This window comes from Corvus brachyrhynchos, unplaced genomic scaffold, assembly GCF_000691975.1.
Source record: "Corvus brachyrhynchos isolate BGI_N302 unplaced genomic scaffold, ASM69197v1 scaffold1120, whole genome shotgun sequence".
Lineage (NCBI taxonomy): Eukaryota > Metazoa > Chordata > Aves > Passeriformes > Corvidae > Corvus > Corvus brachyrhynchos.
Window position 1 is genome coordinate 41671 of NW_008235737.1, and position 20477 is coordinate 62147.

Genomic DNA, 20477 nt, shown 5'->3' on the forward strand with positions numbered 1-20477 from the left:
GTATTTACTGTATTAGAACTTTAATTACTTTGTTGACATAGTCCAAACATCTTTGGCTGAGACCAAGCTACAGCATAGCACAGATGTTTTTTCAAGTTAGTTGACATTCAGGTTCTCCACTTCTATAAAAGCAGTTAAATTCAGTGAATTCCACGTGTGATAGGGCAATCTATCCTGAACAGTGATTTCTAAGAGTAGACAGAATTTTCATCCTAAAAGTTACTAAAATAAAAAATTTTCCTTTGCTTTACATGTAGGAGGCAACTGTAGATACACAGAACAGTACAGTAGAAGTACATCTGAGCTGCAGAATACACATGCAGAATAGGCAATCACACTTTTATATCTTTATTAGTTTCATTCCTTATGTTTCTATAGGTTATGTATTTGAAAGTATTGTAATATGTAGATTAGATAACCAACTTACTGACATATCAACCACAGAAACTAAAAATTCTCTTGTGGAAAAGGTTCCATTCAAACATTTTGGGTCTTCAGTCTAGGGGTGTCACGTAATTGGACCTCAGTGACACAATTATTTGACCAAATAAAAAACCATTAGTATTTTTATAGGCTTCTTTACAGTTTCTCTCATTTTATGAGCTGGTGCATAATCAGGATTATTGGAAAGAAAAAAAAGGGACAAATCATGTATTTTTCAAACACCATAAAACAAATCAAACTAATTATTTGACAAATATTCAACTAGTGCTACTCTTCTACAGGTGCATACTGATAAGGAGATGTGACAACCAAGTAAATAATGTTAAAAAAACGGTTTTCTTATACCTTTGCCTAAGGTTGCTCAAAGAAATAGTCACAACAGGTATAATATCGGTTCCACTGAATTTAAAAAAACTCTGGAGAAGTTCCATAGGGCCAGTATTTTATGACTTCACCCTCTAGAGCTTGGGTTGTCCTGCTTGCTTGTTTAGTTTTCTGATGCATTTCTTTAATGAGCAGATCCTCAAATGTGTTCTAAGGTATTTACAACCACTTATGTGTGCATTCATGCACACCCACACCCAGACACTTCTGAAATTAAATGTCCTAGCAGCCTAAAGAAAAACAAACAAAAAAACCCTCCTCAATCTTTGACATCCTTCATTAAGGGTATTCTCTCCCCAGCCAGATTTCACAAGCATTTCCATTCCATCCTTCCCAGCACTCACAGTTTCCACAGCTACAAACACCGTTACCTAGAATAGAATGAATAAAGGGCAATTATCATAATCAAAATGTAATACATTAAAATGTATTTTGTGGGAAGTAAAAAGCTATGCTAAAGTAGTTTCATTGTTCCTTTATTATTCCCCTACCCCTTTTTCCTTTGGAAGGAAGCAATTACTGTACCATTGCATTAAGAAGCCACTCCACACCTATACTTACAAGGCATTAATAGCATGTTCTCAATATTCCATCAGCAGTATTGCAAATATTGTAACTGTGCATGGTGTAGTGTAATTGTGTACACCAGTGTTTGTACCCAGCTGGTGAGGCTTAAATGTTCACACTGTGCCTCCAAGTACAAAGAAAAACAAGATTACTTTTAACTATTATTCGTAAAGAAAAAGTCATTAAAAGCAACCAACTGAATAGCAATAAAACCATGACTTTGAACACAAAATCTTTAAACCTAAAATCTAGAAGTGCTATACAAATAAATCCTATCTCAAACTCTCTCTTAAGTGAAAAATATTTTGGCCCTGTTTTGAAACAGGGAAACATTTAGTACTGAGATCCATGTATTAATTTTATTTAAATATTTTTTATGACTCTCAGATGTTCAGCTTGAGACCTCTGTAGTCTTTGTATCTATGTAAACTCCTCTTCCTTCTGACTTTGTGAAGATCCATGACTAGCCATTAGAGCTGCAGATAAGGCTCTTGTTGCTGCTATACTGGCTACTTGCCTCCAGAAAATGACCCTTGCAAACAGGGCTAGCTGGAAGACACAATTTACTAGTGTCAGCCTTCCCACTCTCATTCTAATCGGCTTGCAGAGTTCTTTCACATCTAATAATCGCTCAGCAAAGATTTTCTAAAATTAAGATTTGTAACAGGAAGCAGCCAGTGAGTTAATTTAGCAATTCCCATGCTACTTCTTGTCACTATGTTTGTCATGAGGGTTTGTTGGCAGCCTGCCCATTTCTATCGACATCTGCCACCTGCATATTCAGACAATGTTAAGGTGAAGCTGCTTGAATCATTTACCATCACTTCATAAGGAAAGCTACCAGGTGTTCCAGCCTCCCACCGACAATTGCCTGATTGCTAGGAAGCTCTGTTAACCCACACAACTATGCCCCTAACCCACCAGGGATCATGAGACAAGTGAATCTTGTCTGTGACTTAAATGGACACATGGAATGTCCAGTAAAAGAACAAAGGCAAAGGAAACCTAATGATTGTAATACTGAGACTGTGTCCTTTGCCAAGAAACAGTAACTTGTAGTCTGTTAGAGTGAGAATTGTTGATGGGTTCCATAGCTGGCTTACTTATTTAAATTCATACTCAGGCTTTTAACTGTTGTTTTCAAACCTTAAGATCATCGTGCTGCATGAAGAAACAATCATAACAGGTTTGAATAACCAGCAAAGGTGCTTCCTCCGTCAACGGGGAAAGAAGCTGGGCTTTGTCTAACATAATTCCCATCAACCCAGTTTGTTTCCTGAAGCAATTAAGTGTTAGCCCGTACTGCACCTGTGCAAATGAGACCATCATGTTTGTCACAGTCTCTGTCATCGCATTCACAGAAATCACCCGAAATGTACCATTCCTGGGGTGAACAGATGCACTTTCCACAGTGGCAGGAACCTGAAATCACAAAAATTATTACACACAGTCAAAGTGTACTGGCATATTCAGGCTAGAAATAACAACCCAGGTCACACATATGCACACATACGTACATGTGCATGTGCACAAAATTGCTGTCTAAGAGGCCGTAGCACAAAAGAAAATAATCAAGCTAAAAGCCTTTTGAATGGAAGGATTCTTTTGGCGTGAGCTAGAGTATGGTGGGATGTTACTACTAATGCTTTGATCCTGCTATTTCACTTAATCAGGATTCACATTTTGAAGCTTTCTTTTGGTTTCAGAGACCTACAATCAGGACTTCTCTTCCCAGGAACTTCATTTTTTTTTACTAGAAAAGCTCAAATTGTCCCTGACCCATTGTTACTGAAAGCAATAAAATCACACCCAGGAAGAAAATAGTCCTCCTCATCTAAAGCTTTTAGGGGTGAGTTCACAAAAGACCAGAAGTGCCCAAGACTAACATCTGTAGACCCCCAAAATCCTTATCAGCACAAATGAAGCTTTTCCACCTCCCACTGAATTACTAAATATTTGCTCTAGGTCAGAAAGAGTTTGTGCATATAATGGCAGCTCAGCAACTGGCTCATTCCTGCAGGGTGCCCTACTGCCCCTTGTTGGGACATGCTGTTCTCCTTCTCCTCAAGGATGTCAGGCCACATGCTCACAGGCAAAGGAGGGACTCTCTGGTCAAATTCAGGTAATCCCATAACCCATGGAGCACCAGAAGCCTCCCTTTAAGGCTCTGAGACATTCTTACCCTCAGGAGAAGGTTCACGGCTCTGAATCCTGGAAAGTGACAAGTGCCCCCTGACAATCGTGTCAGGAAGCCTGTAGCCTGAGAAGTGGGTGAGAGAGGCTTCTCTGCAACTAGAAATGCCACAAGGAAATGGTAATTCCTCCTAAATGATTCCAACACTTGGCTTAAGAGACTTGGCTTTTACAGATCGCATCTTCAGCAGCCTGGCCCTGTACAGATTTCAGACATGTAAACACTGAGGTGAGGATCTTAGTATCTGCTAAGCAAAAATCCTTTTGTGGGCCTAGCCCTAAAAAGGGATTAGAGCAGAAATCGATGTTAAAAAAATAAAATAAACACCAAATAAATTATAGCAAAGAATACATGCAAAATTTTCAACTATGAGAGGTGGAGCTAAAGAAAAAATGTCACCAAAGAAGCAGTTGACCTTTAACAGAAGATGCCTATAAATGTGTTAAATGCACTTGGAAATCCTAGCCTCCTGCAATATTTCCAGAATGATTCCATTAAAAATTCACCAATGTGTTTAATGCATTATTAAAGAAAAACTATATAGAAGGAAGCGAGGTTATGTCAGAATATAACCTATACAGAATTCATGGCTTACTTAACAGGGCCTGAGCCAAAGCCTGTAAAATTATGCTTTTCCATCTTCCCAGTTCTTTCAGTGACCTCTGAATAAAATCCATAGCAATAATCCTAATACTCTTAAAGAATAAACGTTGCATCGGCTGATATCAACCAATTTTCCATTGCTTTTCCCACAAATACTGAAGCTTAATTCTTGAATACTTCAGAACAGCCTCAGCAGAGTATCTAATTTTTAATTAAATGTGTAATTTAATGCTTATTTTAAATTTACAAAAATTAACTCATTGCCTAATCTTAGGGAAATGCTTTAACTTGTAACATATGGAACATGTAAATATATTCAGGAAGAGCTAGTGATCAGAACATTTGAGGATGGAAGTATTTGATTAAGCATCTACTTTTTCTGTGAGTTCTGAATATTGCTTACTGGGCCACTGGCATAGAAAATATTGACATTCCCTACAAGGATCAAAAATGCCGTTGTATAAAGAGGCAGTGGAGGATAGCATACGTATCACAAGGTTGCTCGGTAAGATACACTAAGACATATTTGAGGGTAATTTAAACCAAATACCTCTGTTTATACAAACTGCAAGGTACTGACATTTGAAAATAATGAGGAATAGTATGAGCATTTCAGTGAAATTAAAGCAGTTATTAAGAGTATTACTACACTGTAAGAAGCCTGAAGTGATTCTGCATAAGCAAGCACTGATGCTGCTACTGAGGGATGCCCAAGATGTTTGAAACTGTTTTGGAGAAGATACAGCAAATTTAACACCAAGTCAACCAAGGAAGATAAGGCTCCAAAATACAAAATCTGTTAGGGAAATGAGTGTATCGAGTCTTTTCCCTGAACGGGGCATGCTGCTCTGGGAGGCTCCTCAGTTTAATTGAGTCTAATGAGTTGCAGGGTGTTTCCTGGGATGCCAGCCAGATCCTCTAGGATGGGATTTGGCTCATTACCTTGCCCACATCCTGCACCGTTACAGTCGCCATGTACAGCCCTATCTTTACTGCCAGGGAGGCAGCAGTGTGGTGGGTGTTGTTGTTTTCCTTGGGAAGAGCTTTTGCCACAGGTGGCACAGTCAGCGAGCCAAGATTCTGAAAACAGCCTAGGAAAGTGGATGCCCAACTTTGCTTATATTAGCAGAGTGCAATTTTCTGATAGTGTTCAGCAGTTATCTGCTGAAAACCAGGACTCCTCACAGTCTATTAAAACCTACACACAGAAATTCAAGCTATCCTCAGTCCACTATACCACTTGCATATCCTGGCTAGGTTTCCAACAAAAATGGAATAACCACCATTAGTGCACAGGTTTGAAATTCCCTTTTATTTGACCAGCAGTCATTATTTTCTTCTCACTCTAATGAATCAGAAAGAACAATTTGCCATTTTGGTTTCTGGGTAGTGCTTCACTAGCTATGAACAATGTTTTAAAGTATGAGTATGCGGTAAGACATGATTTCCAGACACGTATCTTAGGATCAAGAAAGAAAAAAGAATAAAAAAAAAGCGTACCAACGAAAGTTATAAGTAATTAGATAAATTAGACTGTCTTTGCCTGTGAACCCCATCCTGCTCAGAGAAGAGGCAGGAGATCGTAGCCTTCTGGGATGTTTACTGACCACACACTGCTGAAGATGCCTTATGGAGGTCATTTCTCTGCTGGGACAGGCACTTACATGTGAATTGCTGTTCCTACAATAAAGCTGCTATCGCATCTAATTTGACACAGCTTTTCATATTGACTGTCCTCAGGGCAACCTTCCATGACAGTGGAAGCTAATACGTGTTCAGAGGCCAAAGAAACTTAACAAAAAAAATAATAAAAATCCCACCACTGTTGCTGAACATGGATTTAGGGTGACAGATGGGTAAGGTTGGAAAGGACAACAGTGGGGTCATCTGATCCAACCTCCCTGACGAAGCAGGGTCTTCCTAGAGCACATCAAGCAGGATTGCCTCCAGACAGTTCCTGAATGTCTCCAGTGAGGGAGACTCCACAACCTCTCTGGTCAGTCTGTTCCAGTGCTCAGTCACCTACACAGTAAGAAGTTTTTCCTCATATTCAGGTGGAACTTCCTGCGCATCATCTTCTGCCTGTTGCCTCTTGTTCTACTGCTTGGCACCACTGACAAGAGCCTGTCATAGGAAGTAATTGCCATAGGAAGTAAAGGCTGTTCAAAAGACCTACTTCCTAGAAAATCTGGGCCTTTGGAACCTCCATTCATACAGTTTAAAAGCAAAACCTGCCTGCTGCTGATTACAATCTAGAGCACCTTTCAGGCTGCTACAGATTACATCAGTGACCAGATCCCAAACCATGCTGGTGGCATAGCCAACAGAGGAAAAAATCCTTGGTATCCCTGCAAATTCCTGAAGGATTATCTGCTCCCGAAGCCTCAAAGTAAATTGAAACCCTTGATACACATGTTCAAAGCTAATTGTTCTCACAGTAAGACCCACAGGCTGGAACAAATAGCTTTTAGCCATCCTTAGAAAAAGGTAGCAGATTATATGAATATTTTAAAAACCAACATAATTTTTCATGTTTATATTTATATAGAATCTTACATCATGCATTTTATTGATATTATATATTCCCTCACCTTCATGGTTTATATAAAAAAATCTCAGTGTGACACACATTAAGAGGAAAAAAGTTAACTTCTGCAGTAAAACAGAGAAATTTCTATTTCTGCAGTAACTCACCATCCTCTTACACATATACTAATTTAAAGATAGTCCCATCTGGAGAAAAAATAGAGAAACAGTGCAAATTTCTCATTTTTTATGACATCGCATTAACTGAGGGGGGAAAAAAAACCAAAAAAAACAAAAAAAAGGTGCAATAGGGGAGAATTCTGATAAGTGATAATACAGATGGATGAAGGCTGGGCTAGAAACTGCATTTAAATTTCCTTTGCACTGAAATAAAAGTTACCAAAGGGAAAACTGGAAATCTGCCTGATGTAGAATATTCCTGTTTTTTCCAGCTGGCAGATTTCTTTCCTGTCTATGCAAGGGACATACAAATATAGGAAATGGCACAGAGAGTCTGGATTGGGTGCATTCTAGCCTCCAACCAGTCTCTTTTTTGTCTATTCTCTTTCAGACATATCATATACAAAAATAGGCAATTTGCACTATGGGGGAGCTAAAAAGCCCTCTTTCCATTAATGCAATTTCCTAGCCTGAAAGATGGCGAGGTAAGAACCTCAGAGAATAATTTCAGATAATTATCAAGATTTTCTAACTTTTATTCTTCCCTGTGGCAATTTTTTAGAGCTGAACTGAAGCTGATGCAACCATCTGAATGAAAACTGGTAAATGAGAAAGTTTGCAGGATTCATTTGTGGGGGTTGCAGACATCTACTTTTCCTTTGCAGATGTGTTGGGGAGCAGAGTGATTAAGGATACCACATGTTGCTTTTAAACACTTTCCTCCACTTACTGTTGTCCAATATATTACATTTGCCATCTTCCCCACTAGAGTGTTACTGTGGGTAGTGCCCTTTTCCCCCAAAATGGAAGGAGCACTAACAGTTAGTTTATAATGTACAGCTGTTCCACACAGACCATCAGCTAAACACATACAGGAAATTATATGCTACTAACAAATTGCAGAGTAGCGCCTCTGAACCCGTATGGCTGGGGTGGGTGTCTGACAAAATGGATGTAAGTGCGTTACGGACCCAAATATAACATCCTTTTAATAATGAGTGCCTTTGAAGGAAAGGGTTACTAAACAACAACCCCCTACCACACACATTAGTCTTCCAGAAGGTGATTATTTTCCTCTGGCAGGCGCTGACATAGGGTAGCTCAGCTGCCAGATCTTACCCTTCCCGGAGCACAATATGCCATCCGCTGACTCGCAGAGACTTCTGCTCTCCTCCTCCGTCATGTTGCACTTCCTTGAGTGCTGGCACAACTTTCCAAACCACCCATCCTGGCAAATACATCGGCCACATGAGCAGATACCGTGGCCTGTAATGACACCAAGGTTGGTTATGAGCAAGACAAGCAGAAACCAGTGACTGTGGTCGCAGCTTCAGACCTCTTCAGTATGAAGTGCATGCAGACAGATGGGTGGATAGCACAGCTTCCCAGCAGGATGGCCTTCTCCAGTTCTCTCATCTTGTGCTTAACAGGGCTCCCTAGTGGGGTGCAGAAAACAACACTGGGAAAGGTGAAAGAAACCCTAGAACATGGGTGCAAAATAGACTCTAAAAGCCACAATTCACACTTTTAAGGGGGGGGTGGGTGGGAGATAAAATATAAATTTTTGAGAATTATTTGTACAAAGATTAATAAAAGAATTATGTTGAATATTTCATCAAAAATATGTGGAATAGTAAACTGAGTAGAAAATTTGGCCAAGAAGAAGGGAAAAGTGACAAAAAATACAGCCAAGAATATAGGAATGGAGAATAGAAAAGAAAAAAGAAGTAAGAAATGTCTCAGACAGAATTACATTTTTCAGCTTTGAATAGTATTTCTGCATCAGAGACAATAATTCCTGAGCTAATCTGGGAAGCAAATTATACATACCAGTGACTTTTGTCCTATCCTACCTGCTATGTAGGTCAAGGGAGTAGAAATGAAGGGACTGAGATAATTTGGGAGCACAGGCTGGGAAGAAGGGAATAAGCAGTAGGAGTATCTGGGAAAGCACTGAGCCATAGGATGCAGGGAAGCAAACCATCAATTTTGTTTTTCTCATTAGTGGACTTCCTATAAGCTTCCAGTGCAACTTGATATTGTAAACTGAGAGGCAGCACTGGTAGAGGCCCAGAGGAGAGACAAACCTGGTAGTTTGCTGTAAGTGGAATTCATTCAGGCTTACTGATAGTCAGATACTTTACAAATTCTAATTACAAAAATACTGGGAGCACCAAAGTCTTGGAGCTGTCATTTCCAGCACCTAAAAGTTTAAAATAACTTTTGTATCCCAGACTCTGTATTGATCTTTGGGGTTTTTTATCATATTATCTATACAACCTTAAAGGCTCAGTAAAAATGACACAGTCCTATTATGACATTATTTCTACCCTCTTCTAAAAATTGATAACTAGCAACAATAGAAGCTTGATGCTACTTGAATTTCTGTGTTAGACTGGGAAGCAGGAACTATATGACAACCCAAAATACAAGAGGTAAAAACCAAGCATAAGTACTTTCCCATATGCTCCTTCCAGATATGTCATGCAATTGTCTACATTAACTAAAATTAAGCTTCTGTCAGAAGCTTAATTTTTATCTACCTTATTTATTTTTAATTAATAACATAAAGATAAGAATTCAGATTAGCTCAACCAATTAAGAGCAAAATATACAACTGGATGTCACTGCTGGAAAATGATTTGTGAAGATACAAACCCTTGCACTCATTTTTGCAGTGAATAGTAAGAAATCCATGGCAATTTCTCTGAGAAAATAATTTTAAGGCATTTTTCTTGTAGTCATTATGTGTTATGAATAAAGAGACTGATCATGTCTGTAAAGCCTTTACACAAGTCAAAAAGGTAATGAATAATCTATAAATTTGCATCAAACAGAGCTTGTTGTTTACCACATAAAACTTGACTTGCATTTTTCTGTAATGACCATTTCTCTCCTCCTTTATGCCATATAAATCGCCAAATCATAAAGGATTCTTTTGTCTCAAATAACCAGTTTTACAAAAGTAATATTTGTTTCTACCTGACACCAGCTTGGGCAGCTGCAGCTTTTTGGATGCCTCATATATTGGGTGGCAAGTGTACAAGTGTTCAGCCCAGTGCTTGTTAACTTTAAGCTATCTCATATGTGTGTGGTAGCCTGAGAAAAACTGCTTTACATGGTCTAGTTGTGAATATCCTCCTTGCAAATCACAGAACAAAGGGGCAATCTGAATAGTTAAATGAGTGTTTTATGATGTTAAGCAATTCATTTCATCTGGACTTCTTCAATTAGAGATTTTTCCTTACCCCTAAATACTCAGATTAAGCAGATTTACTGGGAAGTGTTGGTCTATTAACATTTCAGACCTAACATAAAACAGTTAAAATCAAAACCAAATTGCATTGAAAATGCTCATTCATAAAAATCTATGTTAATGAACTTTTAAATAATCAACAATGTTTTAAAAATTAATTCTCAGAGAATAAACACTTTGATGGGGAGAGGTAAAGGATAGAAAGATGGTGTCAAATACACTATCATTTTATTTAGAATTATAACTCACATAACCACAAGATTTAAATGTGAAACATGAATTCAGCAAAAAAGCAAGCTGTGACAGATTACTAGCAGGAGCCCATTATAACCCAAATCAACCTGAACCAAACTGGACACCAGGATGAATTATTTCTTGCCATGCCTGGAATTGAAATTGTATTGTTGTGGGAAATTTCAGTTTAGGACTACTCATGCAGCTGCTGTTGGTATTCCCCAAAAATCTGCATGATCATTTTGTAATACAAAAGGCACCACTACATGGGAGCACCAGCACAATGAAAAAAGTGAAGTAATTATTACAGAGGAAGCTGGTTCTTCTTTACAGACCAATTATTACAACCAGATGATGTTCCTGAACGGCAAATTGAGGCCAGGCCCAAGCAAAATTTGGCACCTCAGGAACAGAAGTTTCTCAAATTAATATAATATAATGTATTTTAACTGGATGAAAAATAAAAGTTTTAAAAGTGTACTAAGAATATGAAAAATTGCAGCATAACACAGGTTCCCTGATAGAGAACACCACAGAAAATGAAACAAATATTTCTCTCTGTATTTAAATAGAAACAGGTCTTCCATTTTTTTTTTTCTTTTAAATTGCAGGACTTTCCATTTTATTATTAACAGAAGAGAATATTAAACCACATATATCTGGGAGAAATACTTCTGAGCAAGCAGGCTTCATTACCCTGCCCAAATATGCTAAACAAGTTGCTAAAAACATTATTAGAACACTGATTTTTATTTTTCAGTTTTTCTTGAATATCAGAAGACAGGAACAGTTGTGACAACTGCAGTTGGAGAAGCCTAATATAAATGTGAAGCTATACACTGACCGTCTATTATATTTTCAAAGTAGGTCAGTTAGTCTTCTCTAATTCTAATAAAGGTGGACTGTGGCTTCAGTTTGAGTAATACAACTGTCAGGCAGGTCAGTAACACCTTCAAGTGAAACTCTGCAGGAAAAAGGGCCAGTGTCATCCTCACATCTACCTACCCAGAGAAAAGTGAGTAGGAACAAAATTGGAGCATTGGTGAGACGGCGTTAAGTTTGAAGAGATTTTTGCAAGACTTGGAAGGGTACTAAAAAGTTCCAAGGAATTCAAAGGGTATCAGAAAGGGTATTCTCAAACTACCAGAGAAAGACAAAGCAAGAGAGAAAACCTGATACAGACAAAATCATTTAAGAAATGAACCAGCTTTTCAAACAAGGGTGATGACTACTGGAACAAACTTTTAAGTGATGTTGGTGTGGGCTACACAGGTCTTAGGGGTTCTGAGAGCATGGCCTGCTGAGACATAGTGCAGAGACTTCAGTGTAGGGGAAGCATGGGAATAGTGTAATGGCTATTTATAGCCCAGTAGAAGAGGTTCAACAGAAAAGCCCCTTCTGGATTCACAATATTAATATCTATTAATCAACTTAAATGTTATAATACTAGCAATTCCTTTACTGCCCATTTGAGCAGAAAGATTAAGTTAAAATGCTTTTTGCAAACATGAATCACATTTTATGCTATCTGAAAAGCTAAACAAACTAAGTTTTCTGTGTATCTATGTAAAGTGTTGACTTTTCAGACAAATGAAAAGTCACCCACAAATGTCTGGGTGACCAGGACAGAAACTTGTAGTGCATTTAAAAGAAACGTTAGAAAAATTAAAATTAATTTAATTTAATGCAGACTATGCAATGCCATTAATACCTGTACCAGCTACAGTAGTCACTCTTGTATCTAAGACCTACGAATCCTTTCAAATTTATCTGTTGCTGCCCCTGGATGTGCCTCAGAACTAGGATGAAGCAGTTAAACACAAAGGCACAGGCATTGAATCATTAACTCTCCTCTTAGTATTGTCAAAATAAAACCCTAATTCGCATTAGTTTTATTCCAGTTAGCCTAGGAGTTCTCCATTATTTGATACTATCATTTTCACTTTTGTTAGTAGCAGTTTTACTCAGTAAACATGTGTTTGAACTGTTGGTTTGGTTTTCTGTTTGGTTTGGATTTTTTTCCCCCAAGAGAATAAATTGTATTTTTCAATAACAAATACCATCATAAAAATTTTCTATTAAGTAATATATAGAGAGATAATATATCTATCTAGTATGTTCACTTTCTATATATAGTATATAAACTGAATGCTCTAACAATTATATGTTCAGATTCCACAGTCAAAAGAATATGGTCCCTCCTTTAAAGACTCCTCGATAGCACAGATGAAAGAACTGTTGGGTAGGATATAAACTCTTATTTTAACATGGCAGGAACCTCAGAGAAATTAGAATTTCAATTCAGATGCCCAGTGCCATTGGACAAGCCCTAAGGCATCAAGGACATCTTTATGATGGCAGCAGCCAGGCAGGCACCCCTGTGTCCTTGTGGAGCCCAGCTGGGGTCAGGCAAAGGTAGTCGTGGGAATCACAGGTGATAAAAGGTGCTTTAACTTAGGTGGCTGAAGACTTTGAAATTATGTGCCATATGGTTGGTGAAGCCATGGTAGAATCAGGAATCATATTTCTGAATTCTCAGACCAGTCAGTGCCAAAACTTGTCTTTGTTGGGGAGATAGACAGGTATTATTTTTCTTTCCTAATTTGGTTTCTACATATATTAGAGACTTCCACAAATGTCTTATATACTTCTGTTTCTGTGGTTCAACATCAGTGCAAGAAATGAGAAAACTGTCTGACTGAAATGAGCAACTGTACCATACTTTGCTTTTTCTTAATGAAGCATTTAATTAATCATAGCTTTCTCATTTCTATGGTTATGGTCTTACTGGTCCTCATAAGAACATGTTATCTGAAAATATCATGCTTTTGCTTCACTGAACAGATGACAAAATAAAATGTCATTCATAATTTCTGCAGTACAGACATAGAACTTCCATTAAAAAAAGGTTTTACAGTTTTACATTTTCTGTTGTATATCTTATATTCCAAAAAAAAAAGAAAAAAAAAAAAAAAAAGCAGTACTTCCTCTGAATCCAATTATTTATCCTGGCTGGATAGCAATGAAAATTTTATATTCAAATGAACATGGCAATTAGGGGCAACTTATACCAGACTTTTGAGAGGGAGCTTTACTGTTGTACATCCTGGTGATGACTGTGCAATCCTAGAATCCATCACTATAAGAATGTGATATGGAAGTTTCTGCCTTAGTTTCAAAAGTTTAAATCATTGGGAAGCTGCGAATTGTGGCTTAAGGTATATGTATGCCTTACAAACTCCAGATTTTCCCTTGTTCTCTGGCAATTCATAGAGACTAACGTTGGAAATCTTAACACTGCTGTGAATGACGGATGGATGGAAATGTGTAAGTAAGCACCAGAAGAAACACATGACCTACATTGATAACCAACAACACATTCACAGAAGTAAACTAAAGAATGTATTACTTTGTCAAAATCAGAAGGTCTGCACTCTCATAAAGCAATTATATAATGAATGACATGATGATTTGCTGGCAGAAGACTGTTTGATCAACAACAAAAGATGTCAGTGCAGATGCAGCACATAACTTGTGTCATTCTTTTCCTCATAAGCCCAACAAGAACAACTTTGTCCTAAGAATGTCAAAAATCAGGAAGCACAGACAACAGGCACCAGACTTGCCTGAAGTTTACAGAGATAAAAGTAAGCAAAACTCTGAGTCAAAAGGATTACCCTAACTTTTGTGTCCTAAGTATATAAAAGACGTATTTAAAGACCAGGCTGTTATTGTCAGTCAAGAAGAAACAAAGACATACCGAGAACTTGATGGGTGGCATCCCTTGTCCATGTTCTATATCACACACAAGGAATCCTGACCACACTATTAAATGCAGACACTTTGATGGTTGTATTTGGATGTGAGGGTATGAGTAAATGAAATCAATGAAAGGATGTGTCTGAGTGCTGAAAATTAATTTACTTGCAGATTTCCTAAAAATATATTAGCTTCCCCTCCCATAAAGTCTCAAGCAGAGTTTTGCTGCACTTTTTTCTTAGAGAAAAGAGAGGTGTGAAGGCAAATCTGAGTAAGGAGGGAAATATTAATTACCTCAGCATTTACTCCAAGAATAAGTCAACTCCTCTAGCTTCTACAAGCTTTTATAGTATAACCAGAATTTCAAACTAATGATAACTAATGCCTTTTACCAAAAGGCATTGGTATAAACAAACAAAAAAGATAATCTGCATTTACTCTTTGATGTGACATGACACAGTGGATTCCCTACAGTGTTAGGATTGTGTTTTGGTGAGGATTGTATTCTAATGTGCTGTAGCCAAAAGAATTAGTTAAAAAGTCATCAAAGTGGAATTGTTCACTTGCAAATAAAGGAATCAGACTTAAAGTATTCCACTGTCACCAGTTAAAAACTGGTTTACTGGAATGATCAGTCTTAGTTGTTTCTTAGTGCTGAGGACAGTGCAGCCATCTATGAATAAACATTAAAAGGTCTTACCAAAGCTAATGTTCTAATTGGTGGCCGACTATTTGAAGCACAGAATGATATACTGATGTAATACAAAATGCCTGCATCCACAGAAATATGTAAGAGTCTTGTTATGAGTTACCTGTTACAAGTTTAAACCTTTGCTAGTGATCCTCGTTTCAACCAACTTTTTACTATTTTTGTTGGGTTGGGTCTTATTGCAGAGTTTTTAATCAGCATAATTTTACAGAAACTTGTAGTATGCAGAGGACCCCAAAGGTTTTTTTTCATTCTTTCAATGGCTGCTACTTGGCTGTGAAAAGATCTCATAGCTAAGCCAATAATTGTCCAGAGAACAAATCGAAGTGAATGGAGTTCCATTCCAAATTGATCTTTACTGTTTTTCTGTGTTCTTGTTGTCTGCCTGCCCTCAATCCTGAAATAGAAAAAAATTGTAATGGACAACAGTCGACCCCATGAGGTAGAGCAGCCAATGATGAAATCACTGGAAAATGTGACTGGACACAGAAAGAAAACAAATACCACTTGAAAGCTCAGGACACATCTGCAGCGAGCAGCACAGCCATAACCTCAGAGGGCAGAGAGAAATATATCTCACCAGTATATGGGACAAGTAAATATCAGCCTGGTGTAAAAAAGTGACACAGCCTTGCCAAGAACTTATGCTGAAAAACCTGGGATTCTCTGGTCATGTGTGTGCACCAAAACCACTTAACTTGCACGTGAAAGACTCAAAGAACCAAATAAAGCCAAAGGAAATGTGATGTTAAATACTTCTGTGGATCAACACTGCAGTACACCTGGGAAAATCTTACATAATCAAAAAACCTCAACAGTAGGGAATGGGCCATTAGGTAGAACATATCTATCTCAAAAAGGCTGCATGAGACATCTCCTCCAGTCTTAGCATGTTAAGTCTCTGTACAGAGGCACAGACAAAGGAAGTGGAACGTGAAGGAAAGACTGGGAAAGCAGGTCAAGGAAGGTGAGACTCCCCCTCCACTCCACTCTGGTGAGACCCCAGCTGGAGTACTGTGTCCAGCTCTGGGATCCCTAGTACACGAAAGACATGAAACTGTTGGAGAAGGTCCAGAGGTGGTCCCCAAAACTGGTCAGAGGGATGGAGCACCCCTCTTATGAGAAATGGCTGAGAGCATTGAGATAGTTTATCCTGGAGAAGAGAAGGCTCTGGGGAGACCTTACTGTGGCCTTTCGATGTTTTAAAGGGGGAGTATAAAAAAGAGGGGGAGAGATTTTTTTACCAAGGTCTGTAGTGACAGAACAAGGAATAATGTTTTAAACTGAAAGACAGTGGGTTTAGCTTGGACATAAGGAAGAGATTTTTTTATCATTAGGGTGTTGAGACTTGCAACAAGTGGCAAGAGATGTGGATTCCCCATCCCCGAAAATGTTCAAGGCCATGTTGGATGGGGCTCTGAGCAGCCTGGTCTTAGTGAAATGGTCCCTGTCCATGTCAGACTAGATGGTCTTTAAAGGTCCCCTTCAACCCAAACTATTCTGTGATTCCATAATTATATGAATCAATTTCTAACAGCAGAGTGCTGTGAAATCTATGCCGACTCCTCCTGCAACCTCTGTCTTTGTGGAGACATTAAGTCTCTATTCTTGGTCCTGCATTGATGGACAGCTGAATTTTTAAGTGAATGACTCACCACAATCACGCAGAAACATGGCCATAGGGTCTCATTCAGTTGTACCCTAATTTATCATAGCTTTCGCCTCATGTCTTTCTTTCGTTGCATGGACAGCTGGTCTAGAAAGCAAGCTATTAATCAGTCTCTGCTGGTTGGAGGAGGACAGCAACAATTCCTATTCAAGTCATTTAGGTTGTCATTCACATTTCTCATTTCAGCATGCATTTATTCTGAAAACACTGGTCTTCCTTCTTTGTGCTTACAGGCACTCAGTGCTCACTGTCAGACCCCACACAGTCCAGTTTATAATGCTCCAAAGACAGATTTACTAGCAAGGGCTTATGTCCTTACTGTGATTGCCTAGGCAGCAACAGTGGTAGAAAAATAGCAATGAAAAGAGGACAAGGAAAGAGGAAAGAATAAGCAGTTCAGAAAGACATTTCAGGAAGTTCAGGCTGAGATGGAAGTATGGACAAACCCAAAAGAAAGAGAGGAAGATGTAATAATGTAAAATATGAGTGATATAAACAGATATTTTTAGCATGGATGATGAAGAATTTTGTTTCCCAACTATTTAATTTCTAACAAATATGAAACAGATTTTCAGTGTTTCTCAGTACTTTTATGTCCTTTACACAAAATTAAATTTCAAATTATTTTTTTTCTACACACTTATATCATTGAATTACTCTGAATGCTGTAAACTATTTTTATGGCTGGTTAGACATTCAAAGAAAAATTTTCTATATATGTCTATATTCTGCATGGCAGACACCTTGAAGAAATATTCCCTGTAGTCAGAATTTTTTATGTACATGAGGATCGTGAAGCAATACATTCTTTTTCTTACATAGAAATAAGGACTACAATACAATGTGCCATTCTTCATATCAACAACTTTGTTAATATTTAGAACCAAACAGTCATTTTAAAAATAAAGCAAATAAAATCTAGAAAGACAGCATTTAGGGTAAATATTATTCACCTGCTTATAAAATGCCTTGTGGTATGTATGCACTTATATATCCCAAACTATCTTGAAATACTGCTAAATGCCGATAAACTTTACTGAAATATCACAAGGTAAGGTTTTCACTGGCAACACTAAAATAAACCATCTGCATCTACAATTACTATGACACTGTCTCTCAAGAATTTTAGATTCTTTCATAACATATTTTGCTACTTTTTTTAGAAAACAGGCATATCACTGTCAGTGAATATGAAATATTTAAAGGTTTTTCTGGTCATTAGTACCTTCAGGTTTATTACAGCACCCTCAATAAAACATCAATTGTACTAAATACAATGTAAAGTTACCTAGTGCTTTAGGTTTTTGTTAAAGTGCTTGTATTCTTGTCTAATGAACACTGATGAAATTTAGGATATACTACAGCACTTTCATTTATGTGTTAACATTCCTGAAGTCTTAAGATAAATGTTCCCTAACATATTCAATGTTTCTAGCGCTTGTTTCTTACAGAATCTGCCATCTTATTATTAATCAAAGATGTAAATTGTCTATAGTGACATTACACTATAAAATCAAGGGGAACAGAAAGCTATATAGTGTCAAGATTTAGTTCTGTTATGTTGTTAAATTATGCTATGCTGTGTTATGTGATATCAAGTGAACACATACCCCCACAGACATCGCCATCTGCATTTTCACACTGTCGATCATCACATTCACAGTTTTTGCCATGAACTCTGTTGTCTCCTGGAGGGAAACAAGTGCATTGGCCACATTCACATCTCCCTGCAAGAATAAATAATTGTTAAGAGTCATGATTCCAGTAAAGTAAAATAAAATAAATTGAATAAAACCCTAAATCTATGCTATTCTATCCCCAAAAACAAGTCATGGTCTATTAATTAAAGTATAGCAAATAAACACAATTAAAAACCAACCAACCAACCAACCAAAAACATAGCAAGACAAAACTATTCCTCTTCCATGGCAACCAGATGGAAAGTATTACTGTTATAATCTTAGTGGAAACAGCAACAATAAACAATCACTGGTATTGCATGTTTTTCATATCTGAACTTAGCATAACTGAGCTGGCCCATGCTTATCTGCATAATTAACCTCTATAATTGATCTAAAATATTTAGCACATACCTCAGAAACACCAAGAAGAATGTGATCAGAATTATAGTCTATGTACAGAGCTACCTAAGATACTCTTTATTCATGTAGAAAAATAATTCCTCAAATATTCTGTCAAGCTTTTTGAAAGCCAAAATCCCCATAATTTTTGTCTAGATCTGAGGAAATAAGCACGACCTCTTTCACAGTCTCCCCTTCCATCAAACTATTTACAGGAGAGCTCCCCAGAGCTTAAAGGGACAACAGATTTATCCAAGCTCCCACAGATCTTCAACCCAAAACCATAAATGGCCAGATGTGGAAAAAAATCAATATCCAGGACAGTCATACATTCCACACATCTGAGCCAAATTTAGTTCAGGTAATGGGCCCGAACTTCTAGAAGTTTGCTTTTGTATGTTTTCAAATTATTTTATGCAATGCTGGTGTGAGAACGTTCCAAATATGGCACCAACCATGGACCAAACTCCTACATTTGATGGGCTTGGGAAAGGATATTGCGTGTGAAAAATTGCCACCAGAGACACAGACTAGGATGCAGAAAACCTGCTCTTATTGATTTAATTTAATCACAGCATCAGTGAAACTCAACTTGGGCCTCGTCACTGCTCTACTGACTGCAACCCCCAAATTTACAGTATTGCTAGAAAGTAAAAAATATCCTCCAAGTGCAGCCTTTCATTATGCAACCAGACAGTTCACAACACACCGCACTAATTTTTTTCAGCATTTGATGAAATATTTTATTGAGCAGGACTGTTAGTGAAAACCTTAGTGGAGATTTTCTAACTGTAGGTGCCATGACAATAAAACCTTTTAGGGTAAGGTACTGACAGATAATTATTAACGTTCTTTTCCCAACTTCTAACCTTAATTTGTTATATTTTTTGGTGGGGTTTGGGGGGTTGTTTTTTGTGGTTATTTTAAGAAAACAGTTAATTGAATCAGATTAGGGAGAGATCTTATTATTTATGGAAAAATATTTCCTCATTTTATAACTTCGATACTCTTCATCTTCCCAAGCCTCAACATTGCACTTTTGAGCTGACATTTTATGCACCAGGATTCAATCTAGAAGGACATAAAGTCCAAGAATTTTGGAAAAGACATGCTGATAAAGAGAATTAGAGAAAATGCTTTTTAATACCTTTATTATATGCATAGTTTAAAAATTATGTTGCATTGGCAATTATATGAGGATGCTTGTTCCAGAAAGAAACTTCTTACAGTAAGTGCATCTCCCCCGTCAAGGAATAGAGTTGTGCTTAGTAATCATGTCAAAATCTAAGATATGATTATGTACAGAAGAAATTATGTTATTTGCCTACATTCTCTGAGCTATAATTTTTTGCCAAGGACAGCCACATTAGAAATTGGGAAAAAAAATCCTTAGTGCTTAAACATACAGAGAATTTTATTGAGTCTAATTTGTCCCTTTTTATGCATTCATCTTAGGCAACCTGATCACTTCTAAAAAAATGCAGCATCACCCTGTCCCAAGGAAGAGTCAGTAACCTGTAGGCTGAGAGGTACCTGATGAACAGGACCCACCTGTTGTGGAGATTATAACATAAACAAAAGAAGAATCCTCAGCAGTGGTCTCCTGGCCAGCCATTGCTATAATAAGGATGCCTGAAGATGGTAAAATCATTTTAAGCAAGCTGATTTGACTAGAGGAGTAATCAGAAAGGGAAAATCCTTCAGAGGAATGAGCAAAGGAAGGTCCTGTAATGAGGATCCTGCATGTTCTGTAACTAAGAATTATCTTCTTTAATGCTTCATTTAATAAGTTAGAGTCCAGTGGCTGGTCCCTTGTGATGCAGTGGGAACAGGTTCCTCTCAGTCCCTGCTGCAAGTAATATTATCCATTT

The 20477-nt window shown here is 37.6% G+C and overlaps 1 protein-coding gene across 1 annotated transcript in view; it reads right to left on the reverse strand.

The window, feature by feature from the left end:
- Positions 1 to 325: 325 nt before the first annotated feature.
- The window catches only part of ITGBL1 (integrin subunit beta like 1), a 139313-nt gene continuing 119161 nt past the window's right edge, over positions 326 to 20477 (reverse strand). Inside the window, exons 8-11 of the mRNA XM_017733207.1 lie at positions 18136 to 18252; positions 8018 to 8164; positions 2704 to 2817; positions 326 to 1199 (exon numbers count right to left, since the gene is read on the reverse strand). Of these exons, the coding sequence (XP_017588696.1) occupies positions 1108 to 1199; positions 2704 to 2817; positions 8018 to 8164; positions 18136 to 18252 (470 nt within the window). The 3' untranslated portion in view covers positions 326 to 1107. The remainder of the gene's footprint in view (positions 1200 to 2703; positions 2818 to 8017; positions 8165 to 18135; positions 18253 to 20477) is intronic.